General features: G+C 43.9%; 1 protein-coding gene across 2 annotated transcripts in view; it reads right to left on the minus strand.

The window, feature by feature from the left end:
* The window catches only part of AMBRA1 (autophagy and beclin 1 regulator 1), a 128,001-nt gene that overhangs the window by 8,148 nt on the left and 93,705 nt on the right, over window positions 1–26,148 (minus strand). For both annotated transcript variants that reach the window (XM_084287471.1, XM_084287472.1), the window contains exons 15-17: window positions 19,745–19,884; window positions 3,715–3,807; window positions 1,939–2,132 (exon numbers count right to left, since the gene is read on the minus strand). In XM_084287471.1, the coding sequence (XP_084143597.1) occupies window positions 1,939–2,132; window positions 3,715–3,807; window positions 19,745–19,884 (427 nt within the window). The remainder of the gene's footprint in view (window positions 1–1,938; window positions 2,133–3,714; window positions 3,808–19,744; window positions 19,885–26,148) is intronic.

Below are 26,148 nucleotides of genomic sequence, written 5' to 3' on the forward strand. Positions count from 1 at the left end.
GATGAACCATACCACTGATGTCACACATCCCTGAGGTGGTAGACAGAGTAGCTGAACAAGCCAGTCCATCCAAACTTGTCTTTCCATTTCACAACAGGTCCTCATGCTATTCCTCTGTCAATAATTGCAGTTGTATTTGGATCCTAAACTCTCCTCATAGTTAATCTCTTCACACGTCCTCAACTGCATTAACTCTCCCTGTTTTGGCACAGGAATTTCCACTGAGAATGTAAATAGCGAAATAATTGATCAACCAAAACGCATGAATCATCTCCAGTGCATGCGCCTGTCCTGGAAAAAGCCTCCTTTGTTCTGAGAATCCATATCGTAGACAGGGGAGTGACAGCCCATTTTGCATGTGAAGCCACTTGTGGAAGGATATATGGTAAGTCTGAGCCAGAGACCTCACCAGTTATGGAACCTGACAACCTTCTTCTAAGCAAGAGACAGACAACAGGAAGTCTCCATCATTTGCTTGCTATCTACACCCCTTTTCTTTCACGTGCTCTGTGTTTTGCCCCACTGTGCATAACTTGCCCAAGGCACTAGTTAAGAACAACCTTTCCTCATCTCACTAACAGGTATAGTTACAAGCCACGTTCTAGATCTGCAAATTGAAAGGCTAATTAAAGAGAATGAGGACGTGAAACTTTCAGATGACTGCAGAACAGCAGCTGTGGGAGGAAGCCACTGGAGAAGTCCTCTGATTTAATAGAGCAGAGAGAGGCTGCAGCATCAGCCATCGCTGCATTGATGCAGGAAGGTCCCACAGCTGCTGCATACCCTATGTACCCCTGTTCTCGGTCTGCATACTACATCCAGTGGAAGAAACAGTTCCCACAAGATCGACACTTGTCCAGACATCCTATGTTCCAGCCGAATTCACACGCCCTCAACTGCATTAACTTTCTAGAGAGGTTAATCCCAGTCCTGCTGAGATAAGCAGATGGGAAACCCCACAGGTCAGGAATTTGTCGTTTAACTTTGAACACAAGAGCCAAGATCAGAGAAACACAAAGCCTTATCCCACATGCTGGATGCTGCACAGCAGCAATTGTGGAAGAGTTGCAGGCTGACAGGGATCTCCCAGAATGACAGAGCTCAAGCATACAGGCACGAAGAGGTAAGTCGTGGGGCTGCTTTCCAAAGCCTGATGAGTTCATCATGAAGCAACACTTTCAAAATTGCATCTCTGATTTTCTCTGCCTTTCCCATATATAAAGTGCCCAGTGCATTCCTAGCCCAGCATCCAGTGCACCAAAGCACCGTGGTACAGTAATAGAGACAGGAAGCCTGGACAAGATCACCATGCTTTCAAAAAATTGGTGATTTGTTACCATAAAGGAATTGCACATCAGCTTCTTACAGCTCTTTACATGCTAATAAATTTTCTGAGACTGGAAAACATTAGAGATGTTTTTGAACAGCTGAGCTGGACACTCATCAGTCTTCGTCAATCATAGTAAACAGAATACTCGTACCTGCTTTGTAAGAAGTAATTTACAGTATTTTATTTTGTATCCAGAGGCTGAGTTTGTGAAACCTACATGGGTTTTAGGTGCAGAGGTTGAAAGACCAAGCCAAGCTCTAACAGAGGCAGAAAGGATGATTATTAGCAGTCTGCAGCCTTACTAATGGTTACATTTCAGGAGATTTGTAAGGAGTGATGCCAGTACAACTGACTTTACAAAGATGCAATGATCTGGAGAGAAGTTCATTTTGCCCTGTAAAAGCACATGAAAAAGACATCCTTTCTATTCGTATGGATGGAGATTCATTGAACTGATCATCTTGGTCTGGCTACACATAAATTAGGCTGGACAAATCATTGTTGAAGAGATGTAAGTGTCCAAATGGACCACATGATGTGGAACCTATGTGAAAACTCCTCACCCACCAAGTAAACTCTGTCAAATAAGTGACTGATTGAGCTCCTACCTTCCCCAGTCCCTGCAGAGGCGGATTCCTGCTCCTGTACCTCCCTCTCTGTCTGAGTCTCCGCATTCTGCAGCTGAGGCGCCAAGGTCTGGGTACCCTGCGAAGTCACAGAGGTGGGGGGATTTCGGGGTTGCAGGCCTATGGCATTCATCAGGCCCATGTCCCTGTCTGTCCTCCATGTGGCTCTGCTGGTTCTGAAAAGAGAGAAAAACAAATAAGACCGGGAGCATTGGAGGCAATATGCCCCAGCAAGATGGAAGCATCCATCTGAGCCTCCACTCCAACCACACACCTGCCAACCACTGAGCAGAAAGGGACAGGAGGAAATCACCACCTGCACTTACATACAGACTTCCCTCTGGCTTCAGCTGGCTGGTCTCCTGTTTTAAGCTTTCAGTCCACTCACCCTTCCACAGAAGCAGTGTGTCTGACAGGCATAGATAGATATCCCTGCAGTATCACAGGCTGTAGAACAACTTGCTCTTGGGGTCACTGAGTTAAGTCGACAACACAAATGCAGCGCAGGACCATAAACACACACACAGCTTCCCTCTGCACGTCAGCAGGACAGTTTCAGCTCCCGAGGACACAGCCTGTATCCCTTCCCTCCTTTGGACCTCCTAGTTTGTCAGCATCACACATGAATGCACTCTGGCAGGCATTTCTGCTCGTTCCAGTCAGACGAGAAATTCTCTGTTCTCCAAAGTAAATAACAGGAACCGCCTCAAGGCTCATTAGCTTCTTCTCAGAGACAAACAGTTGAAGTGTATTCAACTACAAAAACTGAATATTGGCAATGCTTGGATGCTCTTTCCAAAACTGACCTCTGGCTATAAGTGCTGGGAATGGTAAGGAGTTTCTAGGAAAGACTGCCTCATCACAATCTACATTCTATCATAAGGTTTTGAAACCTACCACACTTTATCTTGCCCTCTCACAGGGAGATAGTTCATTCTCGAGCAGTGTTTCTGCCACTGATACCTTAGTCCCCTAAAGAGGGGATGGAGCTCTCACCCTTCAAGCTGTTCGGAGCAGCTTACAAGACTGATATGCGTTGTCAAAAAAGGCAAGTAATGGCAATATCCACTCATGTGGCAGAGAAAGAATCTCTGCTTGTTAATTCACCCTCAGTCAGGCCAGGGCTGTAGGACAGAACAGGCACAGGCTCATAACTTCCTTGGGATCTTGGAGCTCATAGTTCAGAAACAGGACTGCCACCCTTTTGTCAAGAACAGTTGGCCTAAGGAGAAGTACTCTTGACTGGGGAAATAAGCATGGTGCTGCTTATTTCTCTCATCTTTAGGATAACTAATGGGTGCATCACTGGGCAGACTGGATGAAACAGCCAGCAGGGTTCTCAAGGGATTTAGCTTTATTTTCAGAGTTTAGTCCCGAGAAACAACTGTCCCATGACTACACACCAAAAAGATGAAAATCAGTCACAAGGGCAACCTGTTGGATTTGCATTCACTTCTGCAAACCATCACATTCTTCAGTTTATCCTCAAAGGCACCATTTACTTTGCAGAGTATCTTTGATGCTTCAAGCCCCACATGTTCCTTCCACAGCTTTCTCAAGGATGCTGCTAAGGCCATGGATGACATGTACTTCGCTATCACTGGCAGCATCCTGGGGCACTGAATGCTGCTAGCAGCATTTCAGATGGCCCAACAAAGCAGTACAAAAGAAAAAAAAGGGGAAAGAAGTGGTGCTGTCATATGTAATGAAGACAGCAGAAAGGGTCAGCCTACTCTAACCCACGCTCAGGAGACTCACCCAGGCCGCTCAGTGCTCCTGCTGCTGGAATGCACAGCGAAGACATTCTCGTTCTGCTGGTCCCAGTGGTACTCAACTCCAGAGTTTAAGGCCCTTGAAACAACAAAGAAGAAAAGATACATCAGTACAGCAGGACACTATTCCATCCAGCATGCATTACACCCCCATAACATTGAGGACAGTGCTGATTCCTGACCCACAGAGACTGCAGATCTAGCTCAGTTCATGTCTTCATTACAAGGGCGCATCATCACTTGGGAACATGGAGTACTGCACTACCCAGATAGCTCTGGAATATCCCATTCCCATTCATTTCAATTCAATATTAGCACTGAAGCAAGGCACCACGAATGGAGAGATTTTCAGGAAATGAAGACATACAACTGTGTGTATAAAATCAGGTTACCGTACCTCCAAGTGACTAAACAAAGAATTGGAATGGGAAGACCAATTCTCTTTGCGGTGCCTGCCAGCATTTCCTGCGCTAGGTAATGCTAAGTAAAATACTGCTCTGTATTCTACATTTAGTTTCTTTGCGAAAGGTTCTCGCTCTTTCTACCTATAAATAAATCTCTACACAGCCTTCCCACTGACAGTCACTGCAGAACAAGGGCAGATGCAGAGGATATTTTTGTAAATTTTCACAAAAGAGTTTGTGCTGGATCAACTGTGTCTGTACCGGAGAAGTCCAAAGCTTCAATTTTACAGCTAATGCTACTAAGTTTAGCAAAACATCAATGCTTTGGCAAACTTTCACAATGCATTTCCTAAAAAGCTGTGTAAATCCAGGGCTGGCTAATCACCTCACACAAACAGGGAAGGTCAACAACATATCGTGAATCACCTCTCCACTGCTGAAGACACTAAGCTGTCATAACCGTGATGCTCTAAGTACACCTCCCACAACTTCTGAGGCCCAGTAGCTCTTCAACTGGAAGACAGCGAATCCAACTTACTCTATGCCATACACGATGGAGCCCTTCTAGTCACGTAAGAGCCCCCATCTTCTCTTACAGGATCAAAGTGATTCACTGTGGGATTTGGCCTCGTCAGCCTAGAAGCCCTGCTCCCACAAAATGCCAGAGCATGGACACGACTGTAGTTATCTGAAGTCTGGGATAACAGAAGGGACATAAATATAAGCCTAAGAGTCATCCACAAGGCTTTGTAAGGCCACTCCCTCCACAGAATCCAAAATGCAGCAACAGGACCTTGCTTGGGAAGGATCCTTTGTGCAGACGAGCCATGGCAGTAAGAGTAGCTCCCAGGACCCCAGGACCCACGCTGCAGGAGTGCAGCCAGCAAGGTGTGTGGGGGACCTTCATAAAGTGCCCTCACTGTTTGCCTGGCTGATCAGCTCAGGAACAGGCCTCCCGCCCTACAGTCACTGGTTATGCTGTAAGGAAAATGGTCTCAGATGACAGAAATACGCGCACAGACAGGCCAGCAGCTCGATACACACTTGAGAAGCAGGGAGCACCTGAGGCTCGTGGATCCCGATAAGCTAAATGAAGACAGGAAGCAGGGGGCTACCTAGGGCACTAGGAAGCCCCGTCAGCAAGTTACACAGTGAAACAAGCAGAGGGACACTCTAAACCAAGAAACAGGCACATGTTGTACAGTGTGAGAGATTTCCCACCTACTGCTGCGACCCACCTCCAAAAGCCCTGTGGGGGCTAAATTAACATGGGGCTGGCCTCACGGGGAATTTCCACAAGGGGTTTTGCCATGCCGTGCTGGTATACCAGCTCCCTGTGAGCTGGCCTGAGGATTTCTAAGCAATGCTGTGTACTGGCTGCTGGACTGCAGATTTGTCCCCCACTGGTGCTAGCTACAGAAAACAGGTAGAAAGATGGCCGTGCTGTGCAGTGGTCACCTAAGGAGGTTAAAAAAGAAGTCCTGCATAGGCAGAACGGATGGCATTAAAAAGCTGGACTAGCATCACCTCTCAGGGCATGAACAAAGGACACACCCAGAATCTAAAGGAAGGATCCAGGACAAGTAGTTGGTAGGTTATGGCACAGGCACAAACAAACAGTGTATGTACATATATATGAAGGCACACATTGTCCCTGTAATGACATGTCTCAGAGCTGCATCAAGAACCCCAGCTTAGAAGAGGCAATGGTAGAGCTGAGTCTGCTGGAGGCCTCGGGCAAGGCTGATGGGGTAACAGCACCCCAGGTCAGGACCAAGCTGGAGAAAATTAGGTCAACAGAACCACGCACAGAGTCTACAGGAAGCAATAATTACTTTTTTTTTTTTTTTTCTGTGCTAACCCTGTGCTGCATGAAAGCAGCTGCCAGGGAGATACAAATTTTCAATGAGTTTGGAGTTCACTGACAGATGGTAACCTGCCGCTGCACACTTACCAGTCCCTCTCTGGCTGTTCATCCTCTGCCCAGTTCACTGAGATCTGTCACACTTTGCTGTCTGCAAAGCAACACAATCCCTCGGCAAGGGAGACTTTCTGACCTGGTAGTCAAATTTTCCAGAAAAAGCCTGGTTTCCTTGGCATCTGCAGCTGTTATTCAACAGAGGTGAAGTGACCCCATGCTCTTCCCCCGTACCCTCCACACTTCATGCTTTCCGAAGTATAGACACAGTCCTCACAGCCGCAAACACAACTCACATTCCTCACTGAGCGTCCATGTGCTCTATATGGTTTTGTCAGCTCCCACCTCTAAAACCCAGAAGACTGCAAAGCTTTCCCTAAGCTAAATCACGAGCTGGCAATACTGAGTTCTCCCCTTCCCACAAACACCATGGGTACATACTGCACAGAAAGCTCAGATCCTGCATGTGCATGCACACATACACATTTTGAGTCTGATTCATCTCACTTTTACAAAAGCATCATGGTACCAGGCTGACAAACAATGCAAGGTTAAATACTTCTTCCCTTCTCCCACCCGTTCTGGGGAGGCACGTTGCTGTACAGTCAGGTTGTCGTATAGGAAACTCCATTCCAACTCTTTGCTGTCAATTCACACCTTTCCCTGGACAGCAAAATCAATATCCATTCCATTGAATACATGACTTTGCACACAGGTTTTAAATGCTGCCATTTATCAGCTATGTTTCACTGCCACGGACCTACTTGCTATTCATTTACTGCCAGAGAATCGAGGATTTTGCTTTCCTTTCCCAGGAGGAAGACCTGTGGCAGCCAATGCCACTGCTCTCTTTGCTGATTCTGGGGATGCTTAAGCCAAGGTCACTAGACCTAGTTGCGATGGGAGTTCAGCGTCTTCACTACCACTCTCACCTGGCTTTTTAGTGTAGACTGAGTACGTATGTCTACCTGCAGGGCCAGAAAACTGGCTGAGAACACACAGTGGGCACTCCCCACTGCAGCAGCAAGCATCTTCACTGCTGACCTTCAGCAGACCCTTCCTCCACCAGGGCCAACCAAACAACCTGCCCTCTCCCAAGTCCACTTCTTGTAAATGACTTTGAGCGATAAAGCCCTCAGCATGATCTTTCTTCTTTCTTGCAAGTACATACACCTCTGACCTGGCACCCACAGCCATAAGGCAGATATTCAGCTTGCTCCTGATTAAGCCTTCCAGCCTTTGGATGACTGAGACTATGCTATGGGGGCTTCAAACTGCATCAAGGTACAGAGGAGAAAACAAATGTCTGAACCTATTAGAGGGAGTTAGCTGAGCAGTATCATTTATACAAAGACCACCATTTCTTTTCCTGATTAGCAGAGATTTCATCAAAGAAATGCCACTATTGTATGGGTTAAGTGTCGGTTTTAGGACCATGCTTGCTTTAGTAATTTGCTCAGATATTTGTACTTTAAACTAATACAAGTACATAATATATGACAACCACAAGTACCTTCGTTTAGAACAGATTTTCAATTAAGCTTAAAGATTTGCACTGGCTTAACCACACCTATTTAAAACAGTGCAATCTCTCTTGGCAGAAAATCTAAAGGTTTTTTTAACACCCTTTGCAAAATATCACTTGATTTTTTTGTAAATTAGCAAGCCTTTTGCAGCACGTTTCCCAGGAGATTTGCAAATCAAGGCCTGACTATTCATTTCACAGAAGCAGAGCTTACACTGGAGAAACGAATATTTTTCAGGTAATGGAAGCATTTAACTTTTGCTCCATCAAGCTCTAGGTTTGGAATGCTGGAAGCCCTTTACATTTTCCAGGGCATAAGGTAGAAGCTCTGTGGAGCATGGAGCATGTTGCCACTTGGCTGGGGATGCAATAAGGAGGACATATACTGCCAAGGGCTTCGGAGTGAAAAATTGCAATTCTCCACACTGTGTCAGCCATGGACAGTGAAGTCCACTAAGTCAAGCTCTTTTTTTTTTTTTTTCCTCCTCCTTCTTATGGCTCTAAGCTCTTTAAGCCCTCACTGGAAATTTCCATTAGCTTTGTTAAATGCAGAGCTGCTCTGAGACAGGCTTTCCCAGCAGGAATCTGTTCCAAGGTGGACTTTTCCTTCACGCCTCTGTCCAGCTCATGTCATTAATGAGCTTGAGGAAGATGAAGGGCACAGACTCGCACGCTTTGCTGAGAGCTGAATAAGGACTTAGCGCGGAGCCTGCTAAGTACCAAGTGCCAACGGGTTCAGTAGCACAGCCTCTCCCTCTTCATGGAGCTACGCAGCTCAGGTACAGCCCCCTGAAGAACCTAGGATCAATCTCTAGGAATTAATGACAAAATTATACCTACGAAACAGTACTTACTGCACTGGCTTAACCAACATTTGAAAAGTAAACTGACAAAGCACGGGTCAGCACAAAATGACTTAGACATCTGGGTAATGCCCCGTCTGGAATATTCAAAATCAGGGGTTGAAGAGGAAGAGGAGGAGGAGGAAGGATTAGAACACAAGTTCTTCAACTCAGCCATAAAAGTAAATCTCAGCAACAAGAAGGCAAGACAAAGAAATCAGTTGCAAGCATGGTATGGATGTCCACAAAGGCATAAATAACATTTGTTTACTGTCTTTTCACTTAAGCCATCCCCAATACTGAAGAACGTACCAGTGGTGGCCAAATGCACTGCTCTTTCAAATCCTGCCACATGGGAAGGCCCAACAGCAGCACACTCGTCTGCAACAGCACTGAATTAATTTTTGGTTAAGACGTTACTGCTTGCAATCCCTCTCATCTAAAAGTATTGTGGAGTAGACCTTCTGGAAAGCAAAGCCATAGGGCACATAACTAGGTGAATATCTGATTTTCATGCTGCCAAGGCTCACTTTCTCCATAAAATAAGTTACTCTTTAAAGATTATTTCTCAGATATACTGTTCATTCAAGACCATTAAGAGCCATCATAGAAACCCAGGTTAGTTTACAGAAGATTTGAATTCCCTATGACAATTTTCCTCCCTTTGTTTAAACTTGCCATTCTTAAACCATTCGAACTGTTTCAAGGAAATATATGGGGAATCACGGAGAGCAAGGTGACGCTATGTCAAGGACAGGAATTCATTGTCCTGCTTGGGAAGGAAGAAGCAGTGCATGGTATCCTGTGCAATGCAATGCTCAGCCAGATTCCAGTTGCATCCTTGTCAGTAGCTCATTCTCTCTTCCAATGTGTGCTGATCAGCACAGCAAGCCCCATCCCTGGCTCCCATGATTAGCTAGGCAACACTGTTGTCAGAATAAGGTCAAGTCTGGCATTCCCAGCAGCTGCCTAGGTAGGAAAATAATCATTTTTAACACCCTAGTTCATAAATATTTAGCTTTCCGTGCATGCAATGAACCACATGCAGAGACAGATTCAAGCAAAAACTGGCTGCAGCGCAACCTGTATTGAACCAGCACGTGGGATTCCTGGAACAGCTCTCCTGGGCAGTAATCCTCTTTGACCAAGGAAGAGGTGGCAGCTTCACTAGCACCTGCCTATTTCAGAGCACTCCCACAGAGTACAGCCCATGCGTGACTAGCTGGGGAAGAGCACGAGGCTGAGGATGGGAATTCCTAACAGGATAAGTCACAGAAAACAAGAGGACTGCAGTTTAAGGTATTTAACTGATGTGTGAAATTATCCTATTCATCACTTTCAGGGGAGCAAAAGAAAGGTCAACTTCTTCTCTGAAGCTAGCAGCAGGTGCGTTTTCACTGTGTAGATCCCTCCACTCAAACAGCCTGCTAATTTTCCAGAATTCCGCAAGCTTCGCCTGCCTGGAAACCAGCAACCATGCAGAAACACATCCTGACACCTACTTGAATTGCTAAAGGTGCTGCAGCAGAAGCAGGACAGCAAGCAGCTTGGTGCAGCTGGTGGCCACGTGCCTGCTTCAGGGATGATGCCAACTTAACTCAGAACACTGTGCAAGATGACTGGCCCAGTTAATTTATTTGATTGTGCAATCCTGCCAGCTAAGTTAAATATGGGGATTCTGAAGAAACTCCCTTCAAACTCACACCATCTAAATGAGGTCAGTCTTATAAATCTGGAAACACCAGAGCCTAATAACACTTTCCTGTCTCAACAACAGGAATATACATGAGTTTGTTCTGCCCAGCAGTGGGCAACTAAGCCAGATACAATCCAGGCTCTTGCAGCTGGTGTGCAAGATTGAGATGGAAGGCACACCTCTGAGAGTCTTCTTCCCTGGGCAAAAACGTGACATTTCAGCTCAGGAAGAGTCATATTTCAGCTAAGCTGTTAGAGACCTCAAAGAGAGAGAGAAAAGCTATTAACACAGTAGGAAGAGCACAAACAGAATGGTTTCTTCTGATCCACAGGGTCACTACAGAGCAAACTCAAAATGAGTATTACAAAAGACACACCAAGAGAAAGTAACATGAGGAATTCATCTTACATTCTTAGGGAAAGCATCCTACAGTAAAAAACAGTCTTCCAACATATTCAACGTGAGTGATAAATGGAAATTAAGCACCAAAACATTGAAAGGGCAGGAGAGACTTTCATATGAAAGTGCGAATGGTTGATTATCTTGGAACCCAAGTACAAATATTACAGTTGAGAGGACTCGCCTTAAGGGGCATGAAGCTACACAGCTAAACCTGTGTTGAGAACAAGGACAAGAAAATCTCTCACAGACAACTTTCTTGCCCATGCTAATTTTCCTATTAAAATACTACAGCTGTGTTTTAAAGCAGCTTCTCCAAGAGCTTTGTCACGCTACTGTCAGCATGACATAGGAATCTGTAACTCACTCCTGAGAGAAAACTGGAAACCCTCTGTTCTCGACGCCTGTGCTACCTGAGCTGTAACTACACATGAACTACTTTGACAGTTAGAAGAGGTATATCCCAATTTGGAGTGGCACACTGGAACCATCATTAAATACAAAATATTTGAATTGCTACAACATTGTGAGAAGATGGACAAAACACTCAAGATAGGAAGACCTAGAGATTTTCCCTTGAAATGCTGATAAGATCTTTGTGTATCATATAGTGCAGAATGCAGTAGTTTTAACACTGTTAACCAATGTGAATAAGAGCCTGCAGGCCAAATACCCTGGAACAAACATGGCAGAAGTAGGCCAAATAAGAATTTCCTGAATGTTTGCTGACTTTCTTCTCACTCAAAACCTTACAATATTCCATGGTATCACTCCACTTAAGTGACTTCAGCCACACCACGTACAATGTAGAGAAATACAGGGAAATAAAACTTCGCATTCTGCAATTTGTTAAGTTCCTTAAGTGAAAACAATTCAGCTTAGTATCACCTTAAACCAAGCTCTACAGATGGGTAACTTGCTTAAATTCCCTTGAAAACCTAAAGCCTTGTTAATTGCTTAAAGTGATTATAGGCAGACTATGCGCTGAATAAGCTTTGAACACACAGAATATCTTAAGCTGTTTATGATCTGAGCTCTTCCAGTGGCTTAGACAACTTACGATGCTATGAGACTTCAGGGGAGTGCAAATTGCTTAAGCCTTCTAAGGCCTTAAACATCAAACTACTACAAGTCTAGCGAGCCAAACTTACTCTTCAGTCTTCTTTGAACTTTCACTAGAGTTTTAGCAGAAACTAACATTTATGTTGATTCAAAGACTGCAACTTTGAAGTAGGCTTGGTTTGTAGATCTCATGCCAACAAACTTAACCAGGAAAATATATTTAGAATGGGAGAAATCAACATCACAGTGTTTAAAATCAGCAAGCATAACAAATGCTTTTTTTCCCTCCTCCTTTTTCTAAATAGAATATTGCACTGAGTACATACGAGGCTGCCAAACTCTAGAACCAAGGTCTTTGCTTGGTCTAATGTCAGTGAGATCCATGAAGCAGGCCAAGCTTTATATTTTTTTCTCCAGCAGTTTTGAAATTAGTTCATTAAAAGTGTTCAGTATAGTTTGCAGGGGAAATCTGCTCCCTAAAGCAAAAACCCCACATTTTTTTCTCCAATTACGTTTTGCAGACATTGAGTTGAGACCATTTACAGAATCAGAGTGAGAGTTTAACCAAGGGAAAGAAAATGACAAAGAAGCTGACTGTTTTACTTGCTAGCTCGATTCACCAGTCCTGCTGAAAAACGTACGCGTGACAACCAGTAACTCCACAAATAAACTGGATCAAAGCCTGCAAGATTAAAGATGATCTTATTGGAAAGCCAAGGGGATAAACAACCAAACAAGAAAGGTCTAGTATAGACCGGCAAAGAAAGGTTATAAGAAAGCAGGATGAACTGGTATTGCCAAAGAGGGAAAAGACATTCTAAAAATAAACATGAGGAAAATGGTACTAGAATGAAAAAAGGTCTATTTATCAGTGAAGCTAAGGACAAAATCAATGAAGACTCAAAGCGGCCGAGATGCTGAATTTTCTCTCTGAAGTATCCACTTAAAAATATCCAATGGTGCTTATGCAATTAGGAGTAAGAAAAGTCTTTGGTAAAAGACAAAGCCAGACTTCGCAGCTAGTTCAATTAAAAAAAGTTAACTTTTTTTTTTTTTTTTTTAACCATTCAGATCTGATTTTAAAAGTTAGAAAAAAAAAAAAAAAAGAGAATTGACAAAAGGCCAAAAAAGCCAACTTAGCAGCACTATTCAAAAAGAAAGACTTACTTAATTTGACAACTACTCTCTCCTAAGTGTAACTTTTATCCTTGAGGAGAGCAATATAACAAAGAGAAAAAAGAATACATCTGAAAACAATGAAAGAATGAGCCACATGAAGTAGGCAGGGGGGCTTTAGTAAGTCAAATAATTGCATGAAATTTAATTGCTTTTGTAGATAGAATTAGAAAAAGTAAAGGAAGAGAAGGCGGCAGATGTGATCTGAATAGATAGATATAAGTGAAGCATTTAGTACTTGTTCTTAAAGTACACGGCTATGATCTCCGATAAAAAGATCGCTGCCCAAGCTGAGAACCAGCAAGGTCCTGCAGAAGTGCAGTGGCATTATAAACAAGCCAGTAAGCAACAGGTTAAGTTTCTTTAACACTGAGCTCTGAACCAAGTTTTCTTTCTCATGGAGGAAAATTAGTCTCACTAACGAGTCAGTGCTTCAGCATATCTTGAAGTGGGTAAAGGAAATGAACTTGCTAATAACCGAGGACTTAAAGCAGCTCTCAACATTTATCTCTAAGATTCACAGACATATTAAATGGAATTGCATGAGGGCATCTTCCACCTAATGCCATCATTCATCTTGGGTATCAAACACACATTCAGAAATAGAAACAGAAATGGAATAAAACAGTATCAGAATGGAGATGCTGTTCCAAGCCTCCATATTACCTCTCCACTTCTCATGCATCTGCAATGACTGAGCCTCTCAGCCCTCTAGATACCTAGGCTTTCCACAATTTGGAAATAATTCACTTTAGTTTTCACTTAAGTGTACGAATAAGAAAATCTGAAGGTAAGCTTTCAGGATGCATCGTTAGTGCAAAATGGGTCATCTCATCCCCTTTTTCAGTCCTACTATCAATCAAAACCACCCTCTACCTTCATTTTAAAAAGAAATACATCTTGTGGTGAAGAGGCAGCAGAAGTCCAGAACATTCATTTGCTTACTTGGCCACAGTCAAAGGCTACTGCTCAGATGCTGCCTTTCAAGAGGTCATTTGCAGAGAAGACTTTGACCTAACCCCTCTCTCTATCTGTCCCACTTAATGAATGTGATAATACTCCCTGGGCAGGTTTGCTAACATCCCTCAGTTACACAAAGACAGACAGCTCCTCCTTCTGCCTCACTCACTGTTAACTCCATCCTCCAGAAGCTATTCTTAAAAGGAAAAAAAAAAAAAAAAAAAAGCACCAGGGCTTATGCTGCTGGGAGGCATCATTGCTAGAGTCTGAGGACCCTGACGAATGGAATCAGGCAACAGAGAGAAAGGAAATGCCAGGCAGCAGGACAGGTTACCATCTCCCTACCAGCACTGATAACTGCAGACACATTGTTCCCATCCCTAGATAAGAGGATATGCAGCTCTCAGAGGAAAAACCAGGACCGGCATGTGCAGACCATAGCAACGATCCTTTGCAAAGCACAGAAATTTCTTGTGAAGGGAATTTTCACAGAAAAATTTCATGTTCATGGCAGAGCTCACCACAACGAATTAAAATATGCACACTGCATACCACTGAATCAATCTGAGACTCTCCACACCTACTTCACAATGACAGAATTCCATGAGATGCTGTCTCTGAACCAGACACATCTTCAGGGGGTATTTTAATTCCATTACCAGAGGCTCTGTCTGCCGAAGAAATCGTTCCTCTTTCACAGATGCCTGCATTACATAGCCAGCCCTCGACAAGGTGCCTTCAACACTTGGCTTTTAAATTATATTCTCGGAACACTGGGGATTTTGGATTAGTATTTCTGAAAGCACATGAGCACCGAGCCCTACCAGAACCTGCTCCTAACTATGGGGGGTACTCAAGATGAAATGATGAGAGACTGATAAGAAGACCTCCCCCTTTCTCCCATGATAATCTTCCTCACAAGGGAATCCAGCAAAAGGGCAATAAGCAGCATGCAGTCTGCTCCCCCTCAGTTTTGGTATAAGCTCTTCATGTTCTACAAGACATTGAAGAATCCCCATCAGAGATGTTTTTGAATGGGAAAGCTCTTGTTAGAATGTGACAGTACAGGGAAGGTTATCAACATGGAAAAAAAATCCTTCTACATTTAGTAGAGGTGTCTTTACTGTACAAGACACTGTGGATTTCATTCCACGTTGCAAAAATCAAGGATTCACGAACAGAATCAAGCCTTAAACTATGTAGAGCCAAGGAGGACATGCATGAGCACTAGCCATAGTTACAAGGGATGTCAGGCAGCAGATGGTGGGTGAGAAAACTTGGAGGAAGCTAAAAAGGAGTCACCTGCAAACCACAGACCTGAGTACTCTTACTCCAGCTGTTGTCACTGCAGGTGATTAAAAAACAAGACAAGCAAGAAGCATCCCCTGAAGACACTTACACTGCCAAAGATCTACTCAATTCTGTTCGTTACTGTGCATCTTCAGGACTGGTAGATGCTTTTCTTTGTGCCAGCTTCCTGCACTTTGTGCTCTCTCCTCAAGGGTTACTTCTATGATCCTTTCCTGGTGACTCCTTTTCTAATGATTTTTTCAAACAAAAGATCAAACAGACTCATGAAAAGTAAATTGCTTGTCCTGTTGGCCACTTGCAGAGGAAGTTGTTTCTGAAAGCTGTGTTCTTTTCCTACTGCTTTCACACAGGCCAATCCTCAAAAAGACAGTAATTCAGCAGGAAAAGGAGAAGGTCATAGAGACCTGCTCTAAGAGGGGTGGTTTATTTGTAATCAAATGAAACCGGCAGCTAAACAAACAGAAAAGAACGTACAAAAGGTAGCAGACACTGTACTTGCCAGAATGCAACCTTGCCAGGAAGGCATGCATTCTGATAACAGATCTTGAAAAGCCGAAACCAAAACCGCTGTTGCCTAATAACATCTTTTATTTTATCCTTATAGCTACTGTACTGGCTTATGAGTTCCAATCTTTTACAGACTTTTGAGGCCCATTAGGTGTATTTCCATCTGTGGATGAACACTGCTGTCACCACCTTACTTCTCTACAGCAGAACAGCTCAGAGAGCCAGCTTGCCAACACCTGTTTAGACACAGACCTTGGTTCAAAATACTGAAAAATGCCTCATGGCTCAGCAATGCAGTCCCACCTCCACTCACAAGTATTCAATTTATATACTTGTCTTTAAAAACCAGCCAAGCTACCTCTCCAAACATCTGAGCCTTTTACATTCACCTAACCGACTCACAGGCTCTAGCAGAGATCAGTTAAAGCCTTTCTCTAGTTTGCAGCCATAACCTAGTCACAGTAAATTTATGCCTCTATTTTCTAGTGAAAAGTATATAGACATATATAGTTCTCCTTTCCTGGACATTTATGGAAGGCTATATAAGCCCCTCCTTACCCTTCCTTTTGTAGGATGAAGACCCCAAGCTGCGGGTTGTGTTAGATAAACCCATTCCACTGATGGCACTAGCAGCCCTTCTCAACTACCACAGCAGTTCAAAGGTAGTTCTTCTGAACACGGATATCTGAATTTTAAACCGTTCCAGTTTATGTATCTAGTTTCTTCTACAGTGATACTAACATTCTGCTATCTTTACTGTTAAGTATCTTGTGTCTCATACTCCAACTGAATTTGTTGTTTTTACAGCCACTTGTATTGATGGCTCAATCATCTATGATCAACTAAAACCTCAGGTCTTTTTCCTCCTCTGTCATTTTAACTACTGAGCTCAGTGTTATTAGTCACTAAGTGCACTTTGTACTATTAAATTCTATCTCATTTCTATAGCTCCAGTCATTTTCAAGACAATCCAATTCTTGTGCAATGCTCTGATCCTTCTCTGCAATGACAAGGCTAATGTCACATTCTCTGCAAATTTATTCAGCTCCCCCTTACGAGGCATTAGTGTAAATAGTAATAACAACCAGCCCCAGAATAGGTTCCTCAGTAATCTCTTTTGTGACAGAGCCCAGCTTTCAATCATGCTGTATTCTTTCCTTAAGCAGACCTTTACTGGCTCCTTACCAAATTTTGTTCTAATTCTTAGCAATTTAACTAGATATATTGTAGTACCAACATAGTAACTGCTTTACTAAAACGGGTAACAGAGCTGGAGCAATTCCCTAGTTAACCCTTTAATTATAAATAAATTTCTCAAGTAAATAAATTTCTCAAGTAAAATTCCTGCCGTACCCTACCTTAGTCAAACTATAATGCATTTGATCCTGCTCTAATTGGTTTTAATTTTCCTTTCATTCTAAAGATATCCCGTAAACCTGCATACTGAGCCCACATTATGGATTGCCAGCATAATCTGACCTTCCCCGTTTCCAGCTGCCATCAGTGCTACCCCAACTTAGCAATATACCCCTAAACTTTTGATTTTAATTACAATTTCTTTAGAACTCTGGAATAACTACTTGCATAACCTCTCATTACAAGCCCACTAAGCTTCAAGTTATGCTTTTTCACATGTGTTAAGTTTGTACCTCCAATCTACTCATCTCTATTTCCCTAAACACATGCTTTTCAAACACTGTATTCGAGTCACAGCTGCTATTCCAACCTGTTTAACTTATCCCTGTAGTACTTGGCTTCAAATGCTTCCACTGTGCATGAGAATAAAGACCCAGGGAATTATAACCTTCTCGGTTGTTTGCTACTGACCACTGTTTTCTTTGCCAAATGAGAACAGTGGGGGTGTTTTCAGCAGTGCAGTGTTTTTTTGATCCCTGCTGTTTATTAGACCGTCCCCATATAATACTCTGCCAATTGCTAAGTCCTTTATTTAGTATTTCTCTTCCTCTGTATTACTGTGTATGGAAACTACACAAATATTTTTCATCCTTCTCCCTCATCTCTCAAGTTAAAGGCATCAGATACACCAACCTCAAACCAAGTCTATTAAGCCAAGAACTACTTAGATGGCATCAACACGTTGGAATTTATCATCTTTCTCTGAGGACTTTCCAGGTTAGACCTGGGACAGACATCATAGTTGCAAGCCGCTTCTTCTCTGATAGTGCCTTACTGATGTGTTCTGATGTTAGAGTCTCAATGCAAACTATTCATATTAGTGAATATCTACATCTTTGTTGTTGGCCTGTAAAATGATGCAAATCGAGAACTGAACATATTAGGAGTCCTGCTCGAAAAAGAACTGAGCAGTCCATGTGAAGGCTGCAAAAATCCCCAGAAGCACCAGTTGTTTCAATCCACCAATAGATCTGTAACCTCTGTATTCATCCTATTTCATGTTCATACCCCAGAAGTTCATTTTTGTTGACAACGACTGTTGCTAAGATAGAAATAAGGAGACGGAAAAATGCCCTAAGCAAATTAGTTAGCTAAGAAAGATTTCACAGAGATGCTGCAGAAGGACTGAGAGTGCTTCCATAACATATGAAGGGATTCCTGGCATATTCTTAATTAGGGAAGTGCCAATAAGAACATGGCACTTAGCTTGGGGATACTATAAGCGCCAGAATGGATACTTAACATGGGATGTGACAAGCCTAGACAGGCAGCTTGACTCTACAAACCAAGCTTGACTGTAGTCAAGCTTGACTGTAGTCAAGTATTATTTGACTGTAGTCAGTCAAGCTTGACTCTACGGAGGACATTCAAACGACTTTTCATTTCCTTCCCCTTCATTTCCCCAAATTCTTGTCCAAGTTCATCTCATGAGCAATAATCAATAGACTAGATCTTATCACTTCTCTATACTGAGAGCAACTTAGAACAACCAGTGTTTGAGAAGAAAGCCATTTTTCCTTAACAATTCTTCTGCTTAGAAAGTACAGCAACTATTCTTGAAGAAAGCCACTTATCCTGGAAGAGAGTGATTATAGCTTATTCCATAATAATATCTTGTAGAACTTCATGTATAAATAAGCCCTTGATGAAAGATTCTGTTCAAGTGAATAAGAGGGCTGTTTGAAGAGCACTGGCATTCTGTAGTACTGAAATTGGTCCAATATGAATTCTAACTGCAAATTTCACCAGAAGGCTGTACAGAGTTAGTCACTATTGCAATTGTACATATTTATTCTGATTTAGGTAGTGGTTCTACACTGACCATATGACTCTTCACAAGCACCACATGCCTAATCGCATGCACAACAGATGGAGTCCACACACATTTGGTAAGATCACCAGCAGTGCTGCAAGTTTCTAGATACTGGCTTCTAAGTTACCAAAAACCTCAACATGCAAAGCATAACCTAAATGAGTGCTGAGGTAGCTTAGTACCAGGAAATAACTGAAGTGTTCCTGCAGCATAAGAAAAACACTGCTCCAAAAGAACTAGTTGCACAACACAATGGAGAAAAAGGTCTCAGCAATGTATGGTGTAGAGAGCCCCAGCAACACTGAAAACAATATTCATTTCACCGCTCAGACTCTGTCATCCTGTGTCACACAACACCTAAGTTAGCTTGTGCTTAATGGCAAGCTTACAAAGGCAAAGTTACATACCTCATGGTGCTGTATAAATAAAAAAGAGCTGAAGTCTACACATCAAACCATTGTGCTTACAAGTGAGGACCAAACCAATTCACTGGCTGGCTCACAATCATGACAAAAGCCTTTGCAGTTCATAGAATTTCATGCTTGAGCACTGCAGTAAGTATCTGGTAAGTCCAGGTCAGCAGCTTTCAACCTGTGGCTGCTGGAAACCAAGCATATCTCTAACAGCTCAAATTTGCTGTTCTCAGTGGGAAGTTTTAGAGATCCATAATGCGAAGAGACAAATACATTACACTAGGCATGGAACAAAGGATCTAGAAAGCCAAGACAGACATAGGAAATAAAAAGAGCAAATGAGATGTACCTTGTATATCCTTTTAAGTTTATAATCAGCAAAACTAACACTAATTGCGTGAGACTGGGCAAACACTTTGGTAGCCCAAAAGGAGTATCAAGGTTACTTTTTATTTTGGGTGGAGGGTATCCTTCAAGCATAATGCCCCAAAGCAGTAAAAAGCTACCTTATTCCCACTGCTCTAAAAAGAGAACGACAAAAGCAGTTATAACTCGACGTAAAGCAATCACTTACTCTGGTCGGCAAATCACCAGGTCCCCTTTATTGGTGCCATATGCCAATCCCAGGCCTGGTTCAGGCAGCCAGCGAGCAGAGTTTATGCTGACGTGTCTCCTCTGGTCAGCAGGCATTGGATACAGAACGTTGAAAACTCTCTGAAACAAAGACAGAAAGTTACTTGACAAGACAAAACAAGGCAGGGGAGCCAAGGAGGCTCAAATTAACATCCAGTCTCCCTGCAGCAACACAGCTGGCCAAGAAGACATGGATGTTACAAGAAACTCCTAATCCAGCAGCAGGAGTAAGCATCTGCTTGAGAGAGCCACACAAGTGCCCACAAGTGTTTAGTAGACAGCCAGGCACATCGCTGCAGAACATAAACAATTCTGCCACCAGGAGAGTCTTCATGTCACTCAACAGGCTGCAGAGCTTAAGTGATGGGGACAAGTGGCATGGCAGGACAACCAGGACCCTTCAGGCTTCACCTCTCATCTTAACTGAGGTGGAACAGCAAACTGGCAAGTGCATGGGCTTTCAGCATCAACAGTTTATTTTTTCTATTAAGAAAACCATACTGTACACGAAAATAATACACAGCTCTTTTCTTTTTAAAACATTTAAACGGCTTCCTGAAAATATTTCAGTTTGACCAACCCCCACATCAACAGTGCACAAACAAGGAAAATTAACATCCAGGGATTATGGATACAGCACAAATTTGCAAGAAACAAATCCTTCACTCCAGCTTCCCTTCCATCTATTCTACCTGCAGTATGGTGAGAGCTCAAGAGCTGCTCAGATTGCAGGCAGCAATCACAGCTGCGAAACAGCACATCCTAAACGCTGCATTAGTACAGGAGAATGAAAACGGTGCACACGCAGGACCAATAGCAAGCTGTTTCTGGTATACACTCGCTTGGTTTCTGTAGTGCACAGGCTTGAAAGGCAAAAACAATGAAGTGGAACAGATTGTACCTATGCAGGCTACTCTCCTACTCCAAGAAGCTAATGTCTTCTGTACAGCACACTGCTCCCCTGAACCCTGCTAGTCAGTGAGCAGCACTGGTATATAGCATAGACTTGGAATCTACACTTTCAATGGGTTTAATCCCCGTTGAGACACGTTTTCATTAGATTTTCTAGTGTGTGGGCAACCATTCATCCATCCCAAAACCTCTCTTCCAGACTACCTAGAAAATGGGGACAGTGCAGGACCAGTGATCAGGGAAGGGAATGAGAATGCAGGGGAAAAAGATGATAAAGGTAGACAGGAATGCTGATCAGCCACTACTGTGCTGCTGAGGTAGCTTGAACTAATAATTAGTGGGAGACTTATCAGCTGGCATTATGAACCAGGACTCAAGACAACAGCTTATATGCCTGTTTTTCTCTACAGCTCTTCCCCTCCACCTCACTTCTCAGCTGTTTTACAGCTTGAGAAGTCTGAAGCATGAAAACTATGTGCCCTCCAGTAGCATAACACCCAGAACCTTCATCTTGACCATCACGATGCCAAAAAAGCAAGTCAGAGCAAAGCAACGTAACTACATTATGTCCTGCCATCAGTAACACATTTAACCTCTTCTCCGAGGAGGCCGCATTAAAGGAGAAAATGTCCTTTAGGATTTCTCTGCGTGACAGAAGCTGGGCACTCTTTGCCCCAGATATCACTCAGCAATCAGTGGTATTCAGAGAAGCTGGGTGTTTGAAGGAACTTGTTCTTTGGGGTTTATGTCGCTCTTACCTACTGCTGTCATGTCTGCCTTGTTCTCCCCTCTTGCTTTTGGTGGAAAAGGGGAAGAAAAAAAAAAATCACCATCAGGCATATGTTGGTAACACCTGTTACCATGGAGATCATGGTGCACTCTGAGATGGGGAGGCAGGGAGGAGAAGGGGAGTGGTCCTCCGGAACTGGAGCATACATTCAGAAATTTGTCTTTCCAGGTCTCTCCAGAACTGCAAGAGTATTCCATCATATAAGGACATGATTCTTCAGCAAGTCAGAAAAACAGTTTTTCTCCTGAGAACACCTCTGTAAGGCATGACAGCTGGGGAAGCTGCCTTCTGGAGCCCGCCCTAAGTTCTCCTCCCCTGGCAGGCCAGTTGGCCCAGCCGCTGGCCACGGCAGGGCAGGGACTTGCCAGCTCCAGCTCAACACCAGGGTGCTTCACAGCGAGTGGCACCCCATGGAGAGTGCTGCCAAGGACACGGGGCTGGTCCTGACAACCTGCAAAAGTGTTGGCTGAGGGCAGAATCTCAAAGACAAGATGGCTCAGACATTCTCCGTACGATGCTTCATCACTCCACTTCTCCGCACACTTCTAAACAGCTTGTCACGCCGAAGAGCTCCCCTCCCCTGCTGCTTCCCACTCCCACGCTAATGGGACAACTCCATGCAGTGTTAAGGGTGATGACATCCGTGCGTGTGGTAATTAGTACAGAAAAAGAGAGAGCAGCTGTACTGGCATAATCACCACTCGCAGCAGTAACCAGGACCCAGCTAATCAATCTGATGCAGTCATACAGATTGGCTGTTGCAATTGCATCCATTAGCAAGACCCCCTACTCTACCCACAGGGAGGGAAAAAAAAAATAAAAAATAAAGTTCCTTCAACATCAGCAGGTCCTTCTTGTCAAAGATCAGAAGCCTTCCAGGAGACATTCTCCACAGATCACAGCCAATTTTTTGCCTCGTTTTTTTTTTTTTTTTTTTTTTTTTTTCTTCCATCGCTGAATCTTGTAAAGTTACTGAGATATTTCAGCCAAAGCAGTCAGCCTGAAATAAACGGGAGTGGCTGCACCTCTTTGCCAGTGGGATTGTCCATGCTTTTTAGTTCTGAACTTCTAGGAACATTCAAGTTATTACAGGAATCCCACACTAACACTATTCCCCAGTTTCTACATCAAGAGACTGCTGCCAGCCCTCAAACACTCATAAAACTGGCAACACAAAGGCATAAAGTTGACAATTCTCCAGTTCTTGTTCTTTAGAGCTGGTCCACAAACCAGTTGCAAACCATATGCAAAAACAATGCTGATGTGCAAGGGCTCAAGAACCTGTTTAGAATCACTGTTGTAAACATCCACTGATCTTTAAGGCACCCACCACAGCAAACCACAGCCTCCAGAGCAGTTACATTTAAGAGGGTGGCATTTTCATTTTGGACAGACATCATGCTGCATCACACTATCAGCATTATCAGCCCATAATCAGCAGCAGCAGCCACAGCAAGCTTCCAGGCAATTCACCATGGCCAATGGCAAACTCACCCTCTGTAGTGCTGCACTGCTAATTCAATATTACAGAGCCACACCATTAGAAGTGGCCACTCAGCATTTTATTAAGTTGGCAGCTGCATTTCATTTGTTTCCAGATGATGTTCTGAAACAGGGCTTTGAATGATATGTTTCTCTAACAATAAACACTGGGAAGTCTGAGGATTGGGAGCTTCACGAGTTGCCCCACAGGGCATTTCAGAGAATCAGTGTGGAAGCTTGAGCCCAAACAGGCAACATCAGTTTGGCAAGCTACTGTCTTCTTGGCAATGACAAACATATCAGAGTCATTTCAGTGGGCAAGAAAGCTCCTGCCCCTTCCCTTTCGAAGCTACATAACCCAGTCTAATTTGCAGAACTATTGCTTGAGCTTTGCTTACATTTGTAGAAAATCCTGTCTCCACTGACTTCCCCATACCTCACAGGAGATCCAAAAGGGACTCCTTTCCCATCTGAGTGCAGGGGATGCTGGCAAGGTGAGAAGCCTTGCTGTAGAAATACCCAAACTCTCTAGGTAGCTAGGCTTCCACACAGAAGGCAATGCTAACACAAAGGGAGAGCAATGCTCATTAAAGAAACAGCTGGTTGCTTTCATTTTACATCCCCGTAACCATGAAGTGTGAGGAAAGATTTGGTCGAGTTGTTTATGTCTGCGTGCCTGTTTTCAAAGACTGCACTAGAAGCAGCTGCTTACCTCTTCGGTGCGTCTCTTCCACCCTCCCTGAACAGGAGTGGGCATACGCATTACCTATAAAACTCCCTGAAGCTGATTTCATCACTTCACAGCCACTTCTACAGCTAATCTAGGAGCAACATGCAATTCAGCAGGGGAGGAAGATGGCTTAGAGAAAGAAGGGCTGTAAGGCAAGACGAAAAACAAGAAAACAGGCCCCTCAAAGCGTTCAGCATGCGTGCTGTGTGGAGTGCAAAGGCCACCTTAAGTCCACTGCTGCTGCTCCCCCTCCAACTTGTCAGTGCTGGCACATCAGCCCTGCAGCACCTGTCACAGCCCCTGCTTAGGTATTAAACTAAATATTTATGTGTGGCAGGGAGCCAGGAGAGGCTGCATGACAACCAGCAGCCTCAAGGAATCTTTCCCAGTGATCTCTTCCTCACCATCAAGGAGCTGACTTGCAGGGGAAGAAGGGGGCCCTGGGCACAACGTACACGCATGGAGCTAGACAGTTAATTTGTACCTGCCCTGAAGGAGTAAGAAAACTTCTTGCTGTAAGTTTCTGCTGCACAAAGCCCTAGTTACTGACCTAGTGCTTCCCTAGTCCCCCTCACACTCCATCTTGGGGAAGTTGCTGCTCTTTAATAACACTCCTCAAATTCCACCTGCCCACCCCATTTACGGGGTCTGCCAATGTTAAAAAGCTGGAGAGGGCACTCGCCAGGATGCTGCCAGTCGAAGCAGCAGCAGGCTGCCCCAAACCTGTGCTGCTCCTGCCTTGCCAGTGGTGCTGCACCGCACCTGCAGACCACATCGCGTGCACAGCCATTTCTTTGCTCGAGGCTTTCCTCCTGCTCTAAGGAGAGCAACCGAAAGCAGGGGAGGGCTGACTACCACCACTTGAACAGAGTGGGACCTTTCTGCTCCTCCTCGTTGGCACTCAAGGAGGAAAAAACATGTTTTGAAGCCAGAGGAAAGAGAAAGTTGGCACAAGCGTGGAGGGAAACTCAGCAGGAACTCTTGCGTTTTTATCTTTTTAAATTCAATAGAGACATTTCTGCTCTCAACTAGATGCATCTCCTTTCAAGATGCCAATAAATTTCAAGCCATTACCTTTGCTTAGCCCAGGCAGTAAATTGGGCTGTTAGATCAGCCTTGATAAAGAGTGTGTGGGGAGGGGGTGCAGCTGTTCTCCTGTTTACATGGGGAAACCTCCTCATCCGTGAAGCTCCATCCTGACAGGTAAAGGGTGAGGAAAGGCTGGAGCTGACGAGGTGGGTTTATCAGGCACCAGGCTAAAATTTAATTATTAATTTCCAACTGAATCAATGCTGTCACCAGAGGCTAACTGTGAAAACATGCAGGAAGAGAAACATCTAGCGTGCTAACCCCAACAGAGCACAAGAAACATTTAAGCGGAACTGGGCAGGGAGGTGCAAGTGAGAAAAGATTGCTAGGAACTAAGGTACAGAGGAGAATCTGAACACGAAGATGGCAAGAGCATCGACTGCATCGATCCGAGTGTCAAACTGTAGACATCCTGCAAGGGGCTGACTCTTCCCTGAGAATAAAGTGGGCACAAAGCTACTGAACAGGTCAAAAGGGCAAGCAGATTCCACCTCCAGAACCACAAGGAAGAATTAAAGCCTTCCCCCTACCCCCAAATTGAGGCTGAATGTGCAAGCATGAACACCTGGGCCCCGACCACCTCATGCTTCTCTGTCCTTGTGCTCTTGCATCCTCCCTCATCTGTACAAGTGTCATACCCTGCTTCCCGGACAGCAGTCTCTCTTTCTGGGGGACTAGCAAAATCCAAAGCTTCACAGCCACCCTGACCTGGGCTGCAGAGAAAAAAGGTTCAGAAAAGAATGGTTACCAGCAGCAGCTTTAGATCTGCACGGGCACAAGATACAAGTGTTGACAGCACAGCTACAGCTATACACACACAGCACAGATCAGCAAAGCACTTTTCATATGGATTCAGGTTATATCACCAAAGCAATCACAGACAGCACAGCTTGTCAGTGTAACTGCAGCTATGCTCGAGCCTTTAGCCTGCACAGATACCTCACTTGATAATACACTTTAACAAATAAGCTACACGAACCATGTAATACAGAGGCAGCCTTGAAAGCATGGTCAATTCACAACACTGCATTAAGTTCACTGAAAGTACACCAGAAAGCAAAGCCTACATTCAGTTTGAAACTAGTCAATGAGCACTCAAACCGTAGTAGCAGCAATTGGTAGAAAACTGCAAACTGCACTTGTGCTTTGCCAAGCAGCAGACAAGATGCAGTGACAGGATGAAGGTAGGAGCACAACAAAATCAACAGTACAACTAGGGCTGCACATGTTTTGCACTTCCCCAACTGCCCTTCATCTTCAGCTCCACAAACTGATCTTGAAGTTTCAACTCATCTTTTTTTTAACTGCAAGCACCATACTGAGACAGAACACCTAAAGCAAT

This window comes from Netta rufina, assembly GCF_964035555.1.
Source record: "Netta rufina genome assembly, chromosome: 5".
NCBI classification, from domain to species: Eukaryota; Metazoa; Chordata; class Aves; order Anseriformes; family Anatidae; genus Netta; species Netta rufina.